Consider the following 21078-nt stretch of genomic DNA (forward strand, 5'->3'; position numbering starts at 1 on the left):
GGTAAGTTTCAGCATGAACTGAGCAATTCGACATAGCAACTGTGCCAGTCAGACAGATATGGCAACTTGATGTGCATAATGGCAGAGGAAGAATTTTCATTAGCTGAATTAAAAAGATCATTAACATAATATAATAGCTATTTCCACATCAGAGTAAAAAGTAATTCATAATGTTATTTGTTATACGCAGATACCAACTAAGGAGCTATCACTTTAAACGACACAAACATAAAAGTTACTCTTAAATGACAACAAGAGGGATATCTACATGTAAATGTATACACATTTCAAGTATAAATTAAAAATCTTAAGAAAGAAAATTAAGAATCTTAAGAAAAAAAATCTTAAAATTTATTTTCTCATGAACCACAATAGTGCACACATAAAACTTCAGTTAACATATCTTGTGACAACACCAAACAAAATTGTGTACTTTAAGTATCACAACATATATGTAGTTTAAGATATCTTCAAGGTGGTGATATCATACCATTCATTTTTCTAGAATAATTAATGGTTCAACTTGTCTGGGTTCTCATGTGTAGTTAGTGAGAAGTCCGGTGATAGCTTAAAAGAAGAAAAAAGAAGAACATTAATCAATATGATTTTCATGATTATTAACTAATATTTTAAAAATGCCAATCACTAAAAATACAGAGCAAATACACACTGGGTTAGGACATGCTGAGGTCAGGAAAATTACACTATATAAAGCAAGAGATGGACAGAGAAAAATACAGCAGAGGGGATGAGAGCCAGGCAAGTGGTTGCATAAATATTGAATTAAAATGTTAGAAGAAGTAAAGGTAACATAGAGTAAGAAATGGATAGAATATTACTAGTAGAGGAAAAGGCAGAACCAATGAACTTGGTCATAGTTCAGGTACCTATGCCACCAAGAAATCATAGGGAGGAAGCAGTCGATGGATTATGTAATCAGTTAGAGAACATCATAGTGGCTATTCCTGGTGGGAAACATTTTATATTGATGGATGATTGGAATGCAATAGTGGGCACTGGGAATATTTCAAAAAAGGACTATTGAAAGTCACGAAAGAAACTATAGGAAAATGACAAGGAAACCATGGATTACGGATAATATGATTAGTAAGACAGATGAAAGGGGGAACATGGAAAAATGTACACACAGAGTTAGGTAGAAGGAGGTATAAAGATTCGAATAACAAATTAAGACTGGTAACAAACAGAGCAAAGAAGCATGGTGGAAGACAGAGTGCGAGGGAATGGAAAGTTGGCAGAGGAAGGGTGGGATTGGTGAGCTATGTAGGAAGGTTTTAACACTGTCAGGAGGCAAGATGGGAATATCTGTGCTATCAATCAGAAATAAGACAGGAAATATAATAATTGAACCAGAGAAGATCCAAGAGAAATTGAAGGAATATATAGAAGAGTTGTATGGTAAAAACATTAGGTCAGCAAGGTAAGACAGTTAATATGACATAAATGAGGATAGCTTAGTTTCAGGCCAACTTGATGACGAGATAAGTATTAAGGGGGAAAGGTGAGAGGAATAGCTTACATAGGCTAATTCATAGCATTTATGAGAGAGGAATGCCACAGCAATAATAAGGTCACTAAGAGAGAGGAACATACAATAAAATCAGAATGTAGTAGCCTATTTCGTAGATTGTGAAAAGGCCTTTAATAGGGTGAGTTGGGAAAGTCTAATGAAAGTTTGCAGAAAATAGGAGTAGATTGGAGGGATAAGAGACTTATTGGCAACCTATACGTATCTCAGTCTGCTCCAGTGGGAGTGGGAGATGGATAGTCTGGAAAGGCAGTGTTAAGTAAAAGGACTAAGCCAGGGTTGTCAAGAGCCAGCCAATCCAGGGGAAGAAATGGAGATAAGAATGAAAGTCACTGGACAATTCAAAAAATTAGTTATTTCTGGATGATCAAGTTTAGTTTGTCAGTCAGCCAAGGGGTTGTAAGCATTGCTGAGTGCATTGGATATTCAGTGCGATAGATATGGGATGAGAATAAATGAAAATAAAACAAAAGTTATGCAGTTTACCAGAAAGAGAAAGGCTAAACCAAACTTCAACCTAGGAAGCATTAACAAGAGCAGGGGCAGCATTTTACCTATCTAAGAAGAATTTTGGAGGAATAAGACAAACTTTGTAAATTCACAAAAATTTATTAATACAGTACTACTGGCAAATTCCAAAGAAACTGCGGGAGATGCCGCAACAGTAACTTTTAACGGAGTCATCCGCTAATGTGCATTTCAATGCAACAATTTCAGAGTGTAAAAATCATTCAAAGTACTACTGGTTTCATCACATAGGTGACTTCTTTAGGTAACTGTAGATGTCGCAAATTTGATGAAACTGGTAGTACCGTATTAATAAAATTTTGTGAATTTACAAAGTTTGTCTTATTCCTCAGGATGAATGTTCACAAGTTAGAGCCCGATACCATTGAAAAGTATTTTGGACCAAGATGGCCAAAGCATTAAGGACACAAGGAGGAGAATTACATTAGGATGTTAAGAAAAGAAATGTCAAAACTTTGATATGGGGTATAGTTATGTATGGTGTGGAAACATGGTCAGGGGAGCAGGGTGATATGTGTAGATTGGAGGTTTTTGAAATGTTTGTGTGGAGAAGGATGGAGAACGTGAAGTAGACATAAAGAAAAACAAACGAGGAAGTGCTAGGCATGGTAGGGGAGTCGAAAGGGTTTTTGGGAAAATCCTAAGTAAGCAGGAAAGATGGATGGAGAGCCGGAGGATTTAGAGATCACCCAGTACTAAGCCCTATACGGCGTGTGAAAATTCACACATCAGGGTAGGGGGGCCAGTTCCTTTCCCTGTGCCGGTTATGGTTTCCCAGGAAGACCTGGTACCCGAAAAATCACTTTAGCTTGGGTGGAGCTGCAGGTGCCCAAAGTGCCTTGCCCGGGAATCGAACCCCGGACCCTCTAATCAGTCGTCCAATGCTCTACCCACTGGACTACAGCGACCCACATTGTAAATATGACAAAGGATAAACAGTTTTCCAGAAAGAGAGTGTTGAAGTTGCATCTTAAAATAGGAGGACAAAAACCAGAGCAGGTGGAAATATTTTATGTATCTTGGGAGTATTTTGGACCAAAATGGTCCAAGAAGTAACAACATAAGAAGATTTGCGCACGGCAAAGAAGCTTTCACAAGGAGGAGAGAATTAATGATAGAGTCATTGAGTAGAAATGTTAAGAAAGGCCTCATTTCAACTTTGATATGGAGTACAGCTATGTACAGCATGGAAACATGGTCATTGAAGCAAGACATTAAGCATAGATTGGAGGCTTTTGAAATGTGAGAGTGATGAAGGATGGAGGAGTATTCAATTGTTCCCGGCTCAACTTTGTGGAAATTCATGTCATTAAATGAAGAACACAATGTATATTTCCACTGTTCTTTATTTACAAACAACTAGTTTCAGTGATGCCCAAGCATTGAAACTAATTGTACGTAAATAAAGAACAGTGGAAATATACATTGTGATCTTCATTTAATGAAGGATAGAGGAGATTAGGTGTACAGAAGGGAACAAATGAGGAGGTACTAGGTATGATGGGGAGAAGAGAGAATTATTGGGAGAAATTCTATGGTAACAGAAAAAATGGAGGCAAAGCATATTGATAGACAATGGGATGTAGACGACTGATAGAGGGGAGAATGTTAGGAAAATGAGGAAGGGGCAGAAACAGGATAGGGATGTTGGATGGAATGAATGGAGGAGGGAAGTACACGGAGATGAAGAGGGGCTTATTGTAGAGCAGGATTTTGGGTTGTACTTTTTTAGGATAGACAAGATATATATTTGGAGGTTATGCCCATCCAAAACCTACCTTAAATGGTAGATTATTTATAATAATTTAATACCATGCCATTTTAGATATAGTTAACTGGACTCACCTAAATTATCATTTACTTCTTTTCACCCTTATCAGAAACCACCCAACCCAAAAAGAAATACTCTCACATCGTAAACAGCAAATAAACAAAGCTTTAGGCTAGCCCATTTCTGAAAACCTAGACTGATCCAGTCACATTAATGACAAAGATAAAAAACTACAATCTAGCCTTATTCGTTAGGAAGAACATTTAACTAATGGTACCAAACCAACATAGTTTTATTAGTTATGCCTATTTCTTCTCCAAAATTAGATATAGTATAAATATATCAAACCACAGTCAAAGACCTCAAATCTGGTCACTACCGCAGGTATTTATGACCAAACCTCCTTCAAAACACTTAGTTCAACACAAAATCCTAACCCATTATTAAATTCTCATAATAGATGCAGCTATACTAGTTAAAACTTATCCCAACCCTCTAAACAACCAGGAACAATAATACATGTCAAATCTGTTAACATACAGCAGAAGGAATGAACTCACTCTACCAAACCAAGTCAATTCCATACCATTACAATCCTTAACAATAAAATTCCTCCTCACATTAAAACAATTTAGCCTATTCATATATTTAATATAACAGTAAAAATCCGACTCTTAAAACACACTTAATACACTTTTGACAAGCATTTAGAGATAAGATGTTTTACTATGACATGTCACGTGTGCTTAACTATTTATGTGAGTAATTACTACTTGATTGTACCTCTGCATTGCTTATTTATGAATATTGGATACAATTGATACTTCTTTAATGAAACTATGCAATTCATATATTTTCAACAAAAAATACATTTTTATTGTTGAATACAATGTTATTGTCGCCTCAGCCACTTCAGCACCTCATCATATGTTGCAGTCAGATGAGCATTCCAAAACTAATTTGTATTTATGGATTTCTTCCACCACAATGGGTAGTACCGTAATTATTATTCAAAATTTTATAAACAATCCCATTTCCAATGGGTTTATATATTTTCAAGGACACCTAATGATGTGAAGTAAAAATAATTCTTTGTAACTGCATTAGATATATCAACTCCATAAATGTTAGTAACCACATGTTAAAAATGTGTTCTGCGTGATTAACACTTACCATTAAGCTGTATTCTGTTGGCTGCTGGAATCTATTGAAGGAAAAAAGTGTTATATTAAAAAAAATCTTTAGCAAGGATTCATAGCATGTTCATTATGTATTAAACAGTAAACTTTCAAAACAAATCTGTGCTCAGAGCAGTAAATTACATATTTTTTAACCTTTAATAAAACTCATACTGTTGTCTGTCACCTATGTCTTACTTCAATGTCATATCAAGGACTGTTTTGAACTTTCAATAAAGCATAATTATTTTATGGGCAAAAGAACATTTTAACAGAAACAGGGCCTTAGAACTTCATAATTAGTACCCTTACTTAAGGATATTCAACTATGCCTACATGGTAGCTATGTCCAAGGATGAATCAAATGAAAACCACCTTAAAAGTATATTAAACATTTGAAGATCCACATCAACGTCCTTATAAGTTTGCAGTAATGAAGCTCATAATTTTGAGTGGGGCACAGTGGCAGCATGATGCTATTATGTAAAAACATGGCAGAACATCTGTAAACATTGTGGCACTTCCAATATACACCAGATGGGAACACCATTTAGTAATTTGCTTTTAAGTTTTGAAGGGGTGGAACTTGCTCTTACATTCATCATTCATTCAACAAATGAAAGTTCAGCACAGTGATGCACATCTGTTATACCAGAAAGCTTGGGTGCACTAGGGTACTCCTCAACAACATTACTCCCGTCAAAGATTCTCCAAGACCAGGTCAAAGACATCAAGTGTGAAATCAGAGGCCATATTATCTCTAAATCCATGTACTTCCAAAGCATGGAAAAACGTTTACCTCTGGTACTCACTCCATGGAGATTACACAGCAAAAATGAAATATTCCAAGAAAACTGGGTAGATTCCATGACAGTGACTTTTAATTGAGCCATCCACTAAATGTGAATTACAATTCAACAATTTCAGAGCGTAAAAATTATTCACACTGACTGGGATTTGAACCCAGATCCCTTGATATCTGACTGAGTGCTTAAGCCAGTTAAGCCATCGAGGCATTCTCTTACACTCCGAAATTTTGGGGGCTTGATGGGACAAAATATTGGGACTAAATACTGTACATTCAATACCACAGGCATTTGTAGCCATGTGCTAAGCGCCATAGTGTTTAAAGTTGGCTTAAACCTTGTTGACTGTGGTGCTTTGTGCACGACTACGAATGCCAGTGACATATGTATGGTGTTTCTTCACAATATCTTGTTCCTTTATAGCCCCCAAAATTTTGGAGTTTAAGAGGACTCCTAGGTAGCTTAACTGGCTAAAGAACTCGGCTGGACATCAAGGGATCCAGGTTCAAATCCTTGTAAAGGCAAATGATTTTTACACTCTAAAATTGTTGCAAAAATGAATAAGTATGGGCCTCTTCTATCCAAGAAATTATGAGATAAAAAGTAAGGTTTAAATTTGAAACTCCCTCGTATTTTATGCACATCTACATATTTTATAATGGTAAACCAAGCAAGAGGTACTAAAAATCAAATAAAAACAGTTCATGTAGAACTAAAATTTTAATCAGTCACTTGAAAATTGTTCGACTAGAATACAATTCATGAATTGTTTTAAGGCAACATTTATGCTTCAGAAACTCACTACGGTTCATTTTTAATATTAAATATTCAGCAAGTAAATAACAATGCAGTAGTAAAATCTTTATTGCTTCCAACTTTGCTGCTACGGGAAAAATAAACGATGATTGATTGACTCTTAATCAAACTAAATATGGTTATATTTACAATGGAAATTTCAAATCTAACTAAATCATTGTTATTTTAAGTGTATTCTTCATATATCAAATTAGAAATATACATTCCATCCAATTGCCATTTATTTTAGAAAGTTATTTTAAATCTTAATTTGCACCATTTGGCTATTTGTTAGATTTTCTCGGAGTTTAACCTCCAGCCAGACTTGCTATATGGCAGAAATTGCTGAACTTTTATTTTCAAAGTTACGACGCAGGTGTTTTTACCAAGAAACCAATCAATCAGCTTTAAAACTTTTCCTGTAAAGTTTGAAAATAAATGGCACATTTTTTTCATTTTTATAGACCTATACTGGTATACATTGTTTTATTAACTACAAAAATATTGTACATTTCTATGAAGATCTCTTTTCATGTTAAAGACACATATGCACTTAAAATAAAATAAGACCTAGATATTTCACACCTCAAACAATATTCTTTGCCATTTCTCAAAACATATGTATTTTATTATTAATTTTTGGCAAACTATTGAGTTACTCTCTGGTAGTTAAAGCCACACAAGTTTTAAGGTGGGAGATTTGAGATCTTCTGCAATGAACTTCATTACTGAGTGATTGACATGAATTAGCATTAAAAAGGTGTATAAGGTACAGTCAGGAATAAAACCTCCCCCCCCTCTACTGCCAAATCATCAGGTTATTATTTCCTGCAGTAACTTAGCATCAAATTAAAGTATTGCCTAATTATATTCCGCTAAAACAGTTGTCAAAATTTAATCTTCCTACTCGGATGCCTCTAATGCCTTACCATTCTTAATCTAGGATTAAACTTTCTCCCATCCAGTAACTAGTTTTTCCACAAGTACCTTAGTTTCTGGACCCTAAAAGAATCTCCTGAGCTCTACCTCTAGTTAGACTCGGGTAGTTTACTAAATTCTACTGACCCTAGTTGTGAATCATCTACCCTATTAACTACTGCTACCCATTAGTCTAAAAATGTCAAGTAAATATCACAACAAATATTGCTAAGAATCCTAGATTTAATAATTTCATTAATGCTGTAACTAAGAAATAAACTAACTTATTTTCACTTCCCCTGTTCACCAATCCCTTTCACCATTTAATTCACTTTGCGTTTATTCATAATGTCAAATTATCAATTATGCAATGAATGCAGCTTATGAAGACATTAATTGATAATAGAATGAATGCCTCACTCAATATTAGTAAGAAGATGTTTTTAAATGCATGATTCGTTAATCATATTCAAAATGACATTCCATGTATGTTGAGTGAACAGCAAGACTACAAAAGTCAGTCCCAAAAAGAATAAATATAGCAGATCAAAACATGAATTACTAAAATTCTTCAAAATACAAGGTCCAAACATTTATACTTAATACATATTCATAATAAATAATCCCTTCCCAATTGAAGAAAATGATCAGCATCACCTTTGATTTTTTGAGTTGCTGGGAAGATAGCCACTTCATTGCGAAGACTGGGCTTTGGTTTCCATTTCGTAACCATAAACCCAGGTTTCATTGCCTATGACAATTGTTTCTAAGAAGTTTTGGTCGTCCTTTGAATGATCGAGCAGTTCCTGGTAGATGTAAAGACATTTTTGCCTCTGTTCATCTGTTAACACTTGCGGTAAAAATTTGGACACCACGCCCTGCATGCCCAAAATTTCTGCCAAAGTGGTGTAACATGATCCAACACTAATGTCAAGTTCATTGGCAGTTAACCTATGGTTTGCATGCACCAAATCATTCACACTGCTGATGTCGATAGTCATCCACTTCTTGGTTCTTCGTTGGTCGAGGTTTGTCCAGACTGGAGGTAGAAACGAAAACACTGTGCCTAACTCATAGATTCATTGTTGAATGCCTCTTGAATCATTACATAAGTTTCAGTTGCACTTCACTAATGTTATAACAAAATTCAATACACACATGCACTGCTTCTCCAACACCTTTATTGCCACCAAAATAAGAATTTCTACAGGTAGTGCATGCAAGCTCAGACAAGAATTGCTGTTGTGCACAGAAAAGTTAAGATAGGGCCATGAGCAAGACAGTGTTTTACTTCTCATAGACACCACTGATAGTGAGCTGTGAAGCAGTTTCAATGCAGAAAGATCAGTCTCATATTTTTAAAGAGATCTTGTAGCACCCTAGTTCATCGATACATTGATGCCAGTGCCTCTGCCAGGCTTGGTATGCTTACTAGAAGGCATTGATAGGAACCTAATACAAGCACCTTGTTACACCCTCTTTGACATTATTCAGCATTTCAATATGGCTGCCTTTCAAGCTCCTAATTGTTCTTGCGAAACAAACAGAAGTCTGGCAGGGTCACATCAAGGCTATAGGGTGGCAGAGGCAGTGTTGCCACCTTGTGCTTGGCCAGTTTCTCAGTCATGAGGAAGACTTTGTAAGATGGCACATTGTTGTACTGCAGCCTCCACTAGGCAAAGATCTTCTTCCTAATGAGTTGCACTATTTCTCCAGCCTTCCAAGGAATTCCATGTTAAACTAACTGTCCACACACTGTCCCTCAGTCACAAACTCTTTGTGGATGTTTCACAAGTCAAAAAAATACGGAAAAAACTATTTTTGGGACCATATGTTTCCCTGTTCAGTTGTGGAAAGTAATCTGCTACTATGCAACTTTCATTGTAAGGAGAAGTTGTTAGTTTATTGAAAGTTTAAAATATCAATGTCTGGCAGTGTCACAAAGCCATTGCAAGGAATATCAAGGCACTTATTCATGCATTTGGAAGGTACTTACTGTTATTATCTACAGAAGCTTTACCATGATGAACATATGGCACATCTATAAAAGTGGGCTGTTCAATAACTCCTTAGAACATCCAAGGGAATACTCATAAAATCAGAAAAGGTTTGCTTTTAGGGTCTCATTTCTCACAACACTGTTGTTAGAGTTTCAGCTTTATCCATCACATGGTTTCATTATCTTAGTCGATTGAAGCAACAAAATTTTTTTATTTAGAAAAATGGAAAAAAATGAGTTCCATGTGGTGATTAATCATTTCAATGCCAAGTGCAAATCCTAATTTCCTTCATTGTCAAAAAAGACATAAGTTTGTGGCTTTCAATAGCAGAGCAGATACAATCAAAAAAAGGTAGTTTGATACCTTGAAAACAATAGTTGTAGCAATTTATTAGTCATGTACGTATGCCCTGTGTTAACAAATCACATTGTACTCATTTGGCATTCATTTTCAGTTGGTTTTACTGAATTCATAGGGTAAGACGTGTTTTTACAAGTTTTCAAAAAGTTAATTACCAGCTCAACTCGCTTAGTTTTTTAATTGGCAGATAAAATGGCATCACTGTTTTACGGTCCATATACAAAATGGTAGGAAATTGTTAAAAAACTGCAGACTGATTTTTTGGATGTCATTTGGTCTCTTGAATTAAACAAAAATTAAGTTTAACTTTAATATGACCAATTTCAAAATATACTTTAAACCCTTGAGGCTCACAAAAGCATTTTTCATTTTGAGCCTTCCTAAAAGGCAGTGCGTATTACTAAGTGTTTTCACATAACAGGGTGGCATGCAGACATTAGGAATGCATTTCATTTCTGCTATTCATTTCATGCCAAACAAACTGTCCCCTATTCAGGTTTCCCTATGTAAATAGCCCATATGAAATCTTATCAGATATCAAACAATTGAGAGGGAGGTGTTAGTCAAGAGGTTGAGTTCTGGGCTATTGCCTGGACAGCTTCACCCAAGCTGCTTGACTTTTTCTGTATAAGATTTTACCTTGAAAACCACAGGTGGCACAGAGAAAGGAACTGGCCCCAACACATTAATCTTTTAATATCAAAAGCCATTGGGCTGAGCACAAGGCGAGCTATATCCTCACTTATTAAACCAACCTTTGGGTTGATTACTGTAGTTATCTATTGTGCTACTGACGATGTCATATCAAAAACACTTATTGAGGAAGGCAATGAGAAACCACCTCAATTTTTTTTCCAAAACTTTATAATGCACAAAAGTATGAACTCCATTCCGATTCCTGGCAGCAACAGTACTCCCCCCGCTGGGCCGTTTGCCGTGACTGGCAGTGGGGAGGCAAAGCTTCTAAGGCTGACAAAGCCAAGAAATGTATGACTGTGCAGTCTGTGTACACCCAAAATCTACCTTAAACAGTACACCATCAAATAATAATGAATTGGTGCAACTTCTGAACCTAGAATTGCTAGGCCAATTATAAATTTGGTACACACTTTGAGTGTAATGCTTTTGGTTATATAAGGGATAGAAGAAACTTTGGTCTGTCCTATGGTGATCATGTAACCTACCTTGTGAGTGAAAGAATTATATGTCCTAACTATTTAAATAGGCCACTGGATTGAGCACACAAAGAAGCCAAGGCCAGTATACCGAAATATGGCAGTGATGAAGGAATTAGTATTTGCAAACCAATTTATATTTGAATGTTTTTCAATAGTTTTTGTTAACATTCATTGGTAATGATGAAAGACAACACTACTTTTCCAGATTTTTTCCACGACCTAGGTTTCATTACAGCATAACATCTTCAGGTAAAATTAGAAATCTTGGAGGGGATCGAGATGGTGCGGGGGCTAACGTACTGGCTTCCCACCATGAGGGCGCGGGTTCAAATCCCGGCGGTGTTGAATATTTTTCAGAGGTATCTCGATCCCTACTTGAGGTGCTTTGTGGAGGGCACTTTGAGTGAGTACGCCGTCCGTCGGATGGGACGTTAAACTGCGGACCCCTTGGCGCCTTTCGTTAAGAGTAGGCTAATGCCGACGCCGGGTTTCTCTCCACCCTTCATCCTTTCCTATCCATCCCCTATGGCGCATATGACCTTAGCTGTCGGTCGCCTCCCCTCAAAACTACTACTACTAGAAATCTTGGATCACACAAGTATACATGGATTACAATTGGATACACATATGCTTGGAAAGAGGGGATGAGAGAAGAGAACAAACCAAAAGAAAAAGAGAGGAAAGGTTGGTTGGGGAAGGGAGGGAAAGGAGCAAAGGAAGGAAGGCTGGACAAAAGACAAGATATCTACCAGTTAATGGCATGGTGATTGGGTTCAAGATGACGAGAGAACACAAATGGCCTGATAGAGGGTGGGTTGGTGATGGGCTGGTCGGCCAATGGGTGAAAGGGGGGGGTGTGTGTTATAGGGTTGGTCACAGGGAAATGCAATAATGGAGAGTGAGAGGGATATAAAAATTCGTTTGTCAAAATATCTACTCCTAAATTGGTGTGCTGTATGATCTCTAGTTGTTCTAGTGCATCCAAGCAGTGTCCTTTCTTTTCTGCAAGTAGCATGACGAGAAGTAGTCACTCCTATGGCCACAATTGCTGAGGTGTTTGGCGAAGAGGGATTAGGAACTGTTCTCCTTAAAGCATACCTGGTGTTCTTTCACCCTTGTCTTGATCCTACTTCCTGGTAGCTCTATGGACACTTTGTTGCAGTCATCACAGTGCACAAGGGTAATCCCAGAAGTACCCGAACCAACAATGAAAACACAAAAATTTTGGAAAAAAATGTATTAATTTTAAAATTTAATTTCCTTTCAGCTCAATGCACTTTTCCCAGCGATGGTCAATAAGTTTGATACCCTTCCTATAATAAGAAGTCTTGCTCCTCAAAATAGCCATTAACTACCAACATCACTTCTTCACAGTTGGAAAATCTTTGACCACCGAGCCATTTTTTTAAGTTTGCGAACAGAAAAGGATCCGAGGGGGCTAAATCTGGCAAATAGGGTGCATGAGGTAGAAATTTTAAACTTGAATTCATGAATTTTGGCCATTTCAATAATGAATTAGTGAGCTGGTGCATTGTCTTGATGAAACACCACTTTCTTCTTAGCCAAGACAGCCTCTTTTGCTTGATTTCTTCGTTCAAACGTTACAATGTTTGCATAATACTCGCCGTTGATAGCTTCTCCTCTTTCAAGATAGTCAATGAATTCAATCTCATGCACATCCCGAAAAACTGACACCATGACTTTGCCTGAAGGTGAAATGGTCTTCACCTTCTTTGGAGCTGGTTCTTGCTTTTGAATCCACTGTTTTGATTGTTTTTTTGTCTTGGGTGTGAAGTAATGGACCCATGTTTCATCCATGGTTATGAAAAGGCTCAAAAGTTCTGCTTTGTTGCTGTGAAACTTTGCTAAACACTCAATTGAAACATCTTCACGACACTGGTTTTGCTCGAGTGTGAGCAAATGCTGCACCCATCTTGCACACAGCTTTCTCATGTCCAAATTTTCAGTTAATATGCGATGTACTGCACTTTTTGAAATGCCTACTATGTCTGCTAGCTCCTGCACTTTAAGTCGACGATCATTCAATATCACTTTGTGGATTTTCTTCACCGTTCCTGGAGTTGTCACCTCATTGGGTCGACCAATGCAAAGTGTCTTGACAGCTCGTACAGCCTCATTTAAACTCTGCTACCCAATATTTTACTGTGGTAAACAAAGGAGCACACTCACCCAGAGTAGAATCCAGTTCATCTTTTATATTGGTTGGGCTGAGGCCTTTCGAATATAAGTATTGTATCACATAACAATGACCAATTTTCTCCATTTTCAGAAATTCACTGAAAACATTTACTATTGATGGCAGCCAAACAAATATTAAACAACGTGGCATCTTCTAACTTGGAACATATGCTTTATAGATTGCATACTTTCTAATAGTGATATTTTTTTAAAGAACTACTGCCATCTCTAGGTCAGGCCGTGTACTTCTGGGACCACCCTCAGTTTATATACTCCACTCCTGTGTAAGGGATTGAGCTTGTCTTTGGAATGGCAAAGAAGGTTGATTAAGTTCCCCATTGTAGAAGGCAGGTTCCACCTTGTCCTCGGGCATGATCCTTGCACTTTCAATGAAATGTTGCCTCGGAAATAGAATATTTGCCATTGAGGTTTTTCCTCTGCAGGACTGCCTTAGAAACGGACTTGGCTAACCTGGTCTGTACTCTCCTGTTTTGGTTTGTTCTCTCCTCCTCCCCTATTTCCCAGCATATGTATACATACGAGTGTGATCCAAGATTTCTAATTTTACCTGAAGATAATACACCATAATAAAACCAAGGTTGTAATAAAAATATCAAGAAAAGCTAAGTGACTTCTGTCAACATGAAAGATTTTCACCATGTTAAAGAGTGCAGAGCTTATATCTGGACAAATTTCGATTTGAATTTCCCACCACATCATAGTTCTTTAAACTTTTATTATAAATTTTCACAAATCTGAGTCAATAACCTTCCAATATATACCCTTCCCCTCCCGTAGACCACTAATAGATTGCTGCACCAAAACTCAACTTACTCCCTCTCCTCTCCCTTACTCCCCTCTTGGAGCCAGACTACGTAAGTTGAAACCGTTGATGTATGATACCTGATGATGATGCGCAGCATCAAAACCATGGTCGTGAAATATTATATCTTTATTGTGGAAGTGTGAAGTTTCTTTTCACCCTCATAACATTGACATGTTCTGGTCAAAGGGGCTCTGGCCCCTGAATAGCCTGGACTTGCCCCCTCAACTATTATTTTTGCAACTTAGTCGAAAGAGTTACCAATAAGACAAGGTACCCTAATGTCACTTTCTACCCACAGCTATTGTAGCAGCATTCACGAATATGGACCGTGCTGTTTTAAAGAATGCGTGAGAACGATTCAGGACAAGATTGGAGGCGGTCATTGCAGCTGAAAGGGGTTACATTGACTGATGTTACTCTTGGCAGATATCACTACTTGTATGTAAAAGGATTTTCATTTTCACTTGTATTTTTTTCAATACATTTGCCTTTAAACTTAAGTTTCATTTGTCTGCAATTAACTGTCGTACCCTGTACACCTGGAACTGTGCTGCTCATTGGTGACATTATGCATTTTGTATATAAGCTATAGTTTTTGAAAAAATTTATAGTCATTGCAATTGTTATGCAAATTGCTAGAGTTGTCATTCACCATAAAAAACTGAGCCAAAAATTTTTCACCAAAGGAAAAGTTAGCAATAGTATTTATTTGAATACATATAAGTTATATCCACTATCTTGAAGAATACTACAAGGAAATATGGAATTGCTAGCATAGTTCTGACACAAGGGTTGTGTCAGAGAATGATAATAAAAGAGAATCTCGAGGTAGTCCAAGAGGTTGTAGTAGTTTTAGGGGAGGCAACTGACAGCTGAGGTTATTTGCGGCATTAGAGATGGATGGGAAAGCAATAATGGTGGAGAGAAACCTGGCGATGGCATTAGCCTACTATTAACTAAAGGTGCCAAGGGGTCCACAGCTTAACATCCCATCTGACAGATGGCGTACTCACTCTAAGTGCTCACCACACACACCTCAAGAAGGGACCAGGATACCACTGAAAAAAATCTGCTATACCCAGGCCCTCTAGGTTGGAAGGCATTACACTAGCCACCGCACCATCAAGATCTCATTGGAACAATCTATCTTTCTTAAGTCAATAATGGGAAATTAGGAGAAATAGAAGACTGAAAACTTTATACCGTGAGAAATGTGTCCTAGAAAACATCAACAAAAAGTGTTAAAATACAAAATTTAGTTTATTTACGCAATAATTAACCATGGAATTATTATGTTTGACCAAAACGATGCAAATTCAGGACTTGACATACTGACTTCAACAGATGTTACACCATCATGAGTAAAATGATATCAAAAGAATAAAAACGAAAACAACCTCCCTCCATATAGCTTCAATTGCTAGGCCTGCCATACCCAAAAAGTAAGATCTTCACTAAAACATTTCCAGCATACAATACAGGTTTACATCCGAGCTCCAGGGTAACAAAATTACATTTATCCACGTAGAAGTTACATTCAAGGTCAAAGAATGTTATTATCTATTGATGAATCTACACATCGTGCCAACAGCAGTTGATTTGAAGTGACACCTTGTGTGCAGGTCACTGTGTTTTTGAGTTTCACCTATCAATATTTCTACCTTTTCAATAAATATTTCGATTTTATTGTCTCGATTTATCCAAAAAAATTGCTGAGGTTAACGTAGAAAATTATAACATGTTTAAGATGTTAAACTTAGCATATTTTAGGGAATTCTTTTTAGTTATTTTATCATTAGTCAAACAAGAAGCTTGATTAAATGAACACTAGAGGTGCTAAATTGTTGTTTTCAAGAATTTCCACTTAGTGATGCATGCCTGTGCATAAAATTTTTTAAAAACATTGCAGAAGAAATATTCAGCATCAAGGCATAGCTTAAATTCTTTACCTACATGCAACTCTGCATTTGCCCCAGGAACAGTGAAACATTGTTTCTAAATCTTCTTCAAGGCATTTTGTAGTCAAAATAGCATATACCCATTTCTTCCAGAATCTTTTTAACAAGTACCTATGACTGAGGGTATTTGAACAAATTTTATTACCATCAAACTTTCTCCTGCTCTACATCCACAGCCCAACTACCCATTTTCCTATTTCGTACAGCTACTCTATATTGACTCCTTCGGCACTGAAGTTACTCGGTAATAATTTTTTCAGCAATAACCACGCTCCCACCATCTCACATATCCAACATATACTTCCTTCGTTACTCTCAACAACTCCTAACTTCTCAGTCCTTAACACTGTCCTAACATTCAATGTCCCCACCCTAACCAAAGTTGTACTTTTATTAAGTCTTATCCAACTATGTCAGCTTGGTTGTGCAAAGATTTCATGTGATGATGAGGCTCTTCCACTGTCAAGCACAACACTCAGCCGACTGACAGATGTTGTCAGGATTACTCTTCAATTTGCCTTTGATATTATGATGGGAAAAATAATTCAGGTGGTTTTTCCATTTATTTCTTTAACAGTGTTTTTGACAAAACCCTATCAATGAAATAGCTAGACTTCCCTGACATACAAACACTGGCTGAATTATTTTCTTTCTACCCTTCAACTTCCCTAGTATGGGTGACCCTATCAGAAGGAATAACAACTGCTCAATTTTGTCAGCTACAAGAGTCATCAAGAATCACAAATCCTTCAATCATGTCATGGTTGTTGTCCATGGGAGGGGCTCCTAGCTTTAGGTAGTGAATTAACTAACTATGAGAAACAAAAAGTTGGGACCTCAATGACTCAAATGGCTAACATTTATTCAGTTTATTATTTTACAAGACCATGGTTTCAATGCTGCACATCACTTCAGGTACACCTTTTCATGTGGAATAGCAGTCTTTTTTCTCTACCCTCATCATGAAGGAATTCCACTAAGTTAAGCCTGAAACTGCTATGTTTAAAGGAGAATGTGATGAGGCAGCTGATGACCATTGCGAAAAAGGACTTCGCCAATTGTTTTGAAAAGTGGATGAGATGATACTTTGTGCGAACGATGAATTTTATTCTTTTGTCAGCTTAATGTATGATATAATGTGGTAAAAGTTTCACTGATTAGATTCCAGTATTGCATCAGCAACACCCATTGCAAGTTGAAACACATTCAGTTTGCTCACTACAACAATGGAGTTAATGCATGATACTGCATTGAATTTTGCTTCCACATGGATGAATTGCCAGCTGAAACTTACGTAATGCTCCAAAAGCCATATGGAGAGTCCATTCTTCCCCATAAATCCCCTGGAAGATAGTTTAAAATGCTCTAAGAGGAGAGAGAGAATCAATTTCAGAGGAAACCCAGAGCCCCAGTCATTGTGGTAATGGAAGTAAACATTCCCACGACTACTGCTATTGTGAGAGAAGATTGCTGACAGTACACCAACAATGTCATGATCACCATCAGGAAAATTAAAATTTTCATTAATGCCATGCCCTGGCTTCTGTTGGAAAATTTATGACAATATCATTTTTTGATGTTGGTAAATGGGGTATCAGTTCGTCCTTCCAGCACACACAATTGTAAATGGAAAATAGAATAGGAATTTACTGAAAATTCTAAAAGGAAATATTTCAAAGCAACAGGCTAGATGATACACCACATTAATAAATGGCTGCATTTCACAAATGTTGTAGCTGAAAATCAACGTGAACTGTGTACCTAATCCTGAAGTCAAGGCTTAGTCTCATTTGACTTTTCATTCTCTCCAATCTGAAGAAAAGCCTTCACGGAGAACATATTTCCATCATCAGAAGCAAACATAAGTGTACCAAACATGTTTTAAATTGCAATGGCTGCTGGTGATGTAATACTGCATCAAAAAAAGTGCAACTTATGCTAAATATACTTTACACAGTAACCAAACTTGAAAACAAACAATTTCTGCACATTAAATTATGTACACATAACATCTCTTTGTTGAACAAACTTCATATGTTATTTGCTAGGAAAAAATTAATGATGGTGGATATTGAAATAAGCAATATTCATTAAGCCATGAAATGCATATCTACAAAGTTAAGGCTTATTACAAGGATAAATGCCTGAAAGCTAGGATTTATATAAGTAACTTAAAATAGATGATGGCCACACCAAAATTTATGCATTTAATCCCAGCCACTTTCCTTTGGAACTTTCTTAACACAGACCCAATTAAAATTATTCTCCACTGGTAATAAATTTTAGGGCAATGAGTAATTCACAATCGTACCTTTGTGTACAATCAATTAGAAAAACTGTGCAGCAAGTGCCCAGTGACTACTGAGTCACTGTTGCCTTTAATCAACTCTGAATCATCCTTTGGATATTTTCCTAGCCTTGACATATGTCGACATGGTCAGTGTCCTTACATTCAAGTGGCTCCCACCACTTCAGGCAGTTGCACTATAAAAAGCATAAGTTAGTTCTATGGAATTAAATATATTATGTATTTATTTTGTTTTCAACAATTAACATGAGGGTGCTTAAGTTTTAATTATTACTAAAAGTAATTGAGATATAAATTTAATTTTCATTTGCTATTCTTTAGACTTTTCCTCATAGTCACCAACCAGAGTTATAAATTTCTCCCAGCATTTCTTAGCCTTCCTAAGACCATCATTGTAGAACTCAGCAGATTGCATTGAAAACCAGCATTCCACCTCTTGAAAGACATCATTTTTGTTGTCAAATCTGTAACCTCACCATAATTTTTTTGAGTTCTGGAAATAAAAATCAACTTGGGTAACATCAGGAGAATAGGGCAGATGTGGCAAAATTTGAAAACCACATGGCTATGATTCCTCAACCGCACCTCAAGATGAGTGAGCAAGTGCACTGTTAGCAATGAGACAGATGCCTCTGGAGATCATACCAAAATTTTTTTTAGGCATTATGCTCTTTGTTCAGCAATGTTCAGTAATAGGCACCAGTGATGGTCTGACCCTTCACCAGGTTGTCTGTTAGGTTAACTTCATGGAGTCCCCGAAAACAGACCCCATGACTTTCCCTGCAAACTGCTGCACCTAAGCCTTCTTAGCGGGAGGTGAGTCACTGTGCTTCCACTCCTTGCCCATCTCTTTAGTCTCTGGATGATATTGATCAATCCAAGCTTCATCCACAGTTATCAGGCAACCAAAAAAAATCTTTGTAGTTTTCCAAAAGATTTAACATTTCAATTGACAGGTCACATCATGTTTACTTCTGAAAATGAGTCAGTCGTCATGAAACCCTGCATGCCGACACCTTTGACATGAGCATCTCTTCAAGAATAATTTTCCACACGCTACCATAATTAAGATCAGTCTCATTCACTATCATTTGGATGGTTTATTTCAGCCTAATAGGGTTAAGTCCTCCACTTTCTTCAACGTGGCAGCATTATCCAAGAGTGATGGCCTTCCATTTCCTGGATTGTCTGTAAGGCACATGTGAGCAGTTTGAGAAGTCTCTTTTCAGCTCACAATCATGTCACGTAATTATTTTGAAAATATTGGTCACAATGTTTATTGAGTAAATTAAACCAAAAAATATATTTTTCAACATGGTGAAATCACAACACAGTTACTTGAAATATCATAGTTAGCTTCTGAAACTCATAAACATAATCACCTCAAGTGAAACTCACGTAGACACTTTCAAACATGGACCACAAACAGCTGATTTTAATTACCTGCCAACCACTATGAACAAGTTTTTGAGATGACTGCATCCACTCCTACTGAGACTTGTGGAACCTCTGCGCAAATGACCTTACTCTTTCCCTCAATACCTCGCCCCCTCCCTATTTCCTAGTCTCTCTCACTTCCCCTCTCCATTTCTATCTTGCTCCTCTTGGTTCTATCTCTTCTGTTACTTGTGAGATTGATTTCGAATGACCATACTGACTACCTAAATAACACCTAATAAAACAAAATAGTCATGATTTTGGCAAACATTCAATGAGTGAGGAATGCCAAAACAAGCAAACTCATTCCATGAGTCACAAGCATCAAAAGTGAACTTGCTCAATGGTAGCAGGATTACTAATAACGGTGAGCTAGATTAATTATGCTCATGAAATATCATAAGCAAACCATGCAGCAAAAATCATGCCACTGGAGAAAAATAACAGATTTAACATTTAAACTGGATTAGAGTTAAAAGTTCATTTTCTTCAATGCTAGTGCTCACATAATGAGAATTTTTTTTATTAGCATGTGCTTTCAGAGGTTATATTTTGCATTAAAAATGGTCATTATGTTTTTGTTATAAACACTTATGGCCCATAATGCTGCTTTACTAAGATGCTCATAATTTAATTTCGACATCTCATACAAATGTAATGAAACAGTACACCTCTAACAATTATCAAATTGCATTCATTATAACAGACTATGCTATAGATCTTTCATTCGGTTTGCTTCCTGGGGAATTTGAAATTCATGCAATATACCATGCATGCATGAAGGAGAGGTAGTCAGTAAGCTCCACAAAAACAATCAATCTAGTACTCGTTGGCCTTTTCTCTCTACACTGTTGAGATGGTAGACTGATAGCCATAAGAAGCCGAGATTTCTGAAAAAGACATACCACTTTGATCATATGCTCGGTTTGGCATTTTAAACAGCATTCTTCGCAATTATCCGATGCTTATAACCTCAACTGGCCTATACTACTATATTGAGGGTGCCTTTTCATGGCTTACCTTGGCAGGCATGTGCTAACAAAAAAGTCCAGCCAATAATAATATTACGTTTGAATTCTAACATTCATCAATAAAACATTGCATCATAATGAAAATAAACAATAAAAAAGTATTATAATCAACGTATACCTGCGATTCCGCTGAAGCATAAAATTAGATGCAGAATTAGAGAACCTAAAGAGATGATTTTTAGTTATGTAGCCAAGTCTGCTGTGTGTTTGGGTTACTGTCATAATAAAATCCCAGG

The 21078-nt window shown here is 36.8% G+C and overlaps 1 protein-coding gene across 1 annotated transcript in view; it reads right to left on the reverse strand.

Moving 5' to 3' along the window:
• Positions 1-337: 337 nt before the first annotated feature.
• LOC139700044 (uncharacterized) overlaps positions 338-21078 on the reverse strand; it is a 94232-nt gene continuing 73491 nt past the window's right edge. The window contains exons 24-26 of the mRNA XM_071598546.1: positions 12182-12234; positions 5022-5052; positions 338-567 (exon numbers count right to left, since the gene is read on the reverse strand). Coding sequence (XP_071454647.1) covers positions 536-567; positions 5022-5052; positions 12182-12234 — 116 coding nt within the window. The 3' untranslated portion in view covers positions 338-535. The remainder of the gene's footprint in view (positions 568-5021; positions 5053-12181; positions 12235-21078) is intronic.

This window comes from Hetaerina americana, unplaced genomic scaffold (genome assembly GCF_022747635.1).
Source record: "Hetaerina americana unplaced genomic scaffold, ioHetAmer1.1.p SCAF_1, whole genome shotgun sequence".
In the NCBI taxonomy this organism is placed as follows: domain Eukaryota; kingdom Metazoa; phylum Arthropoda; class Insecta; order Odonata; family Calopterygidae; genus Hetaerina; species Hetaerina americana.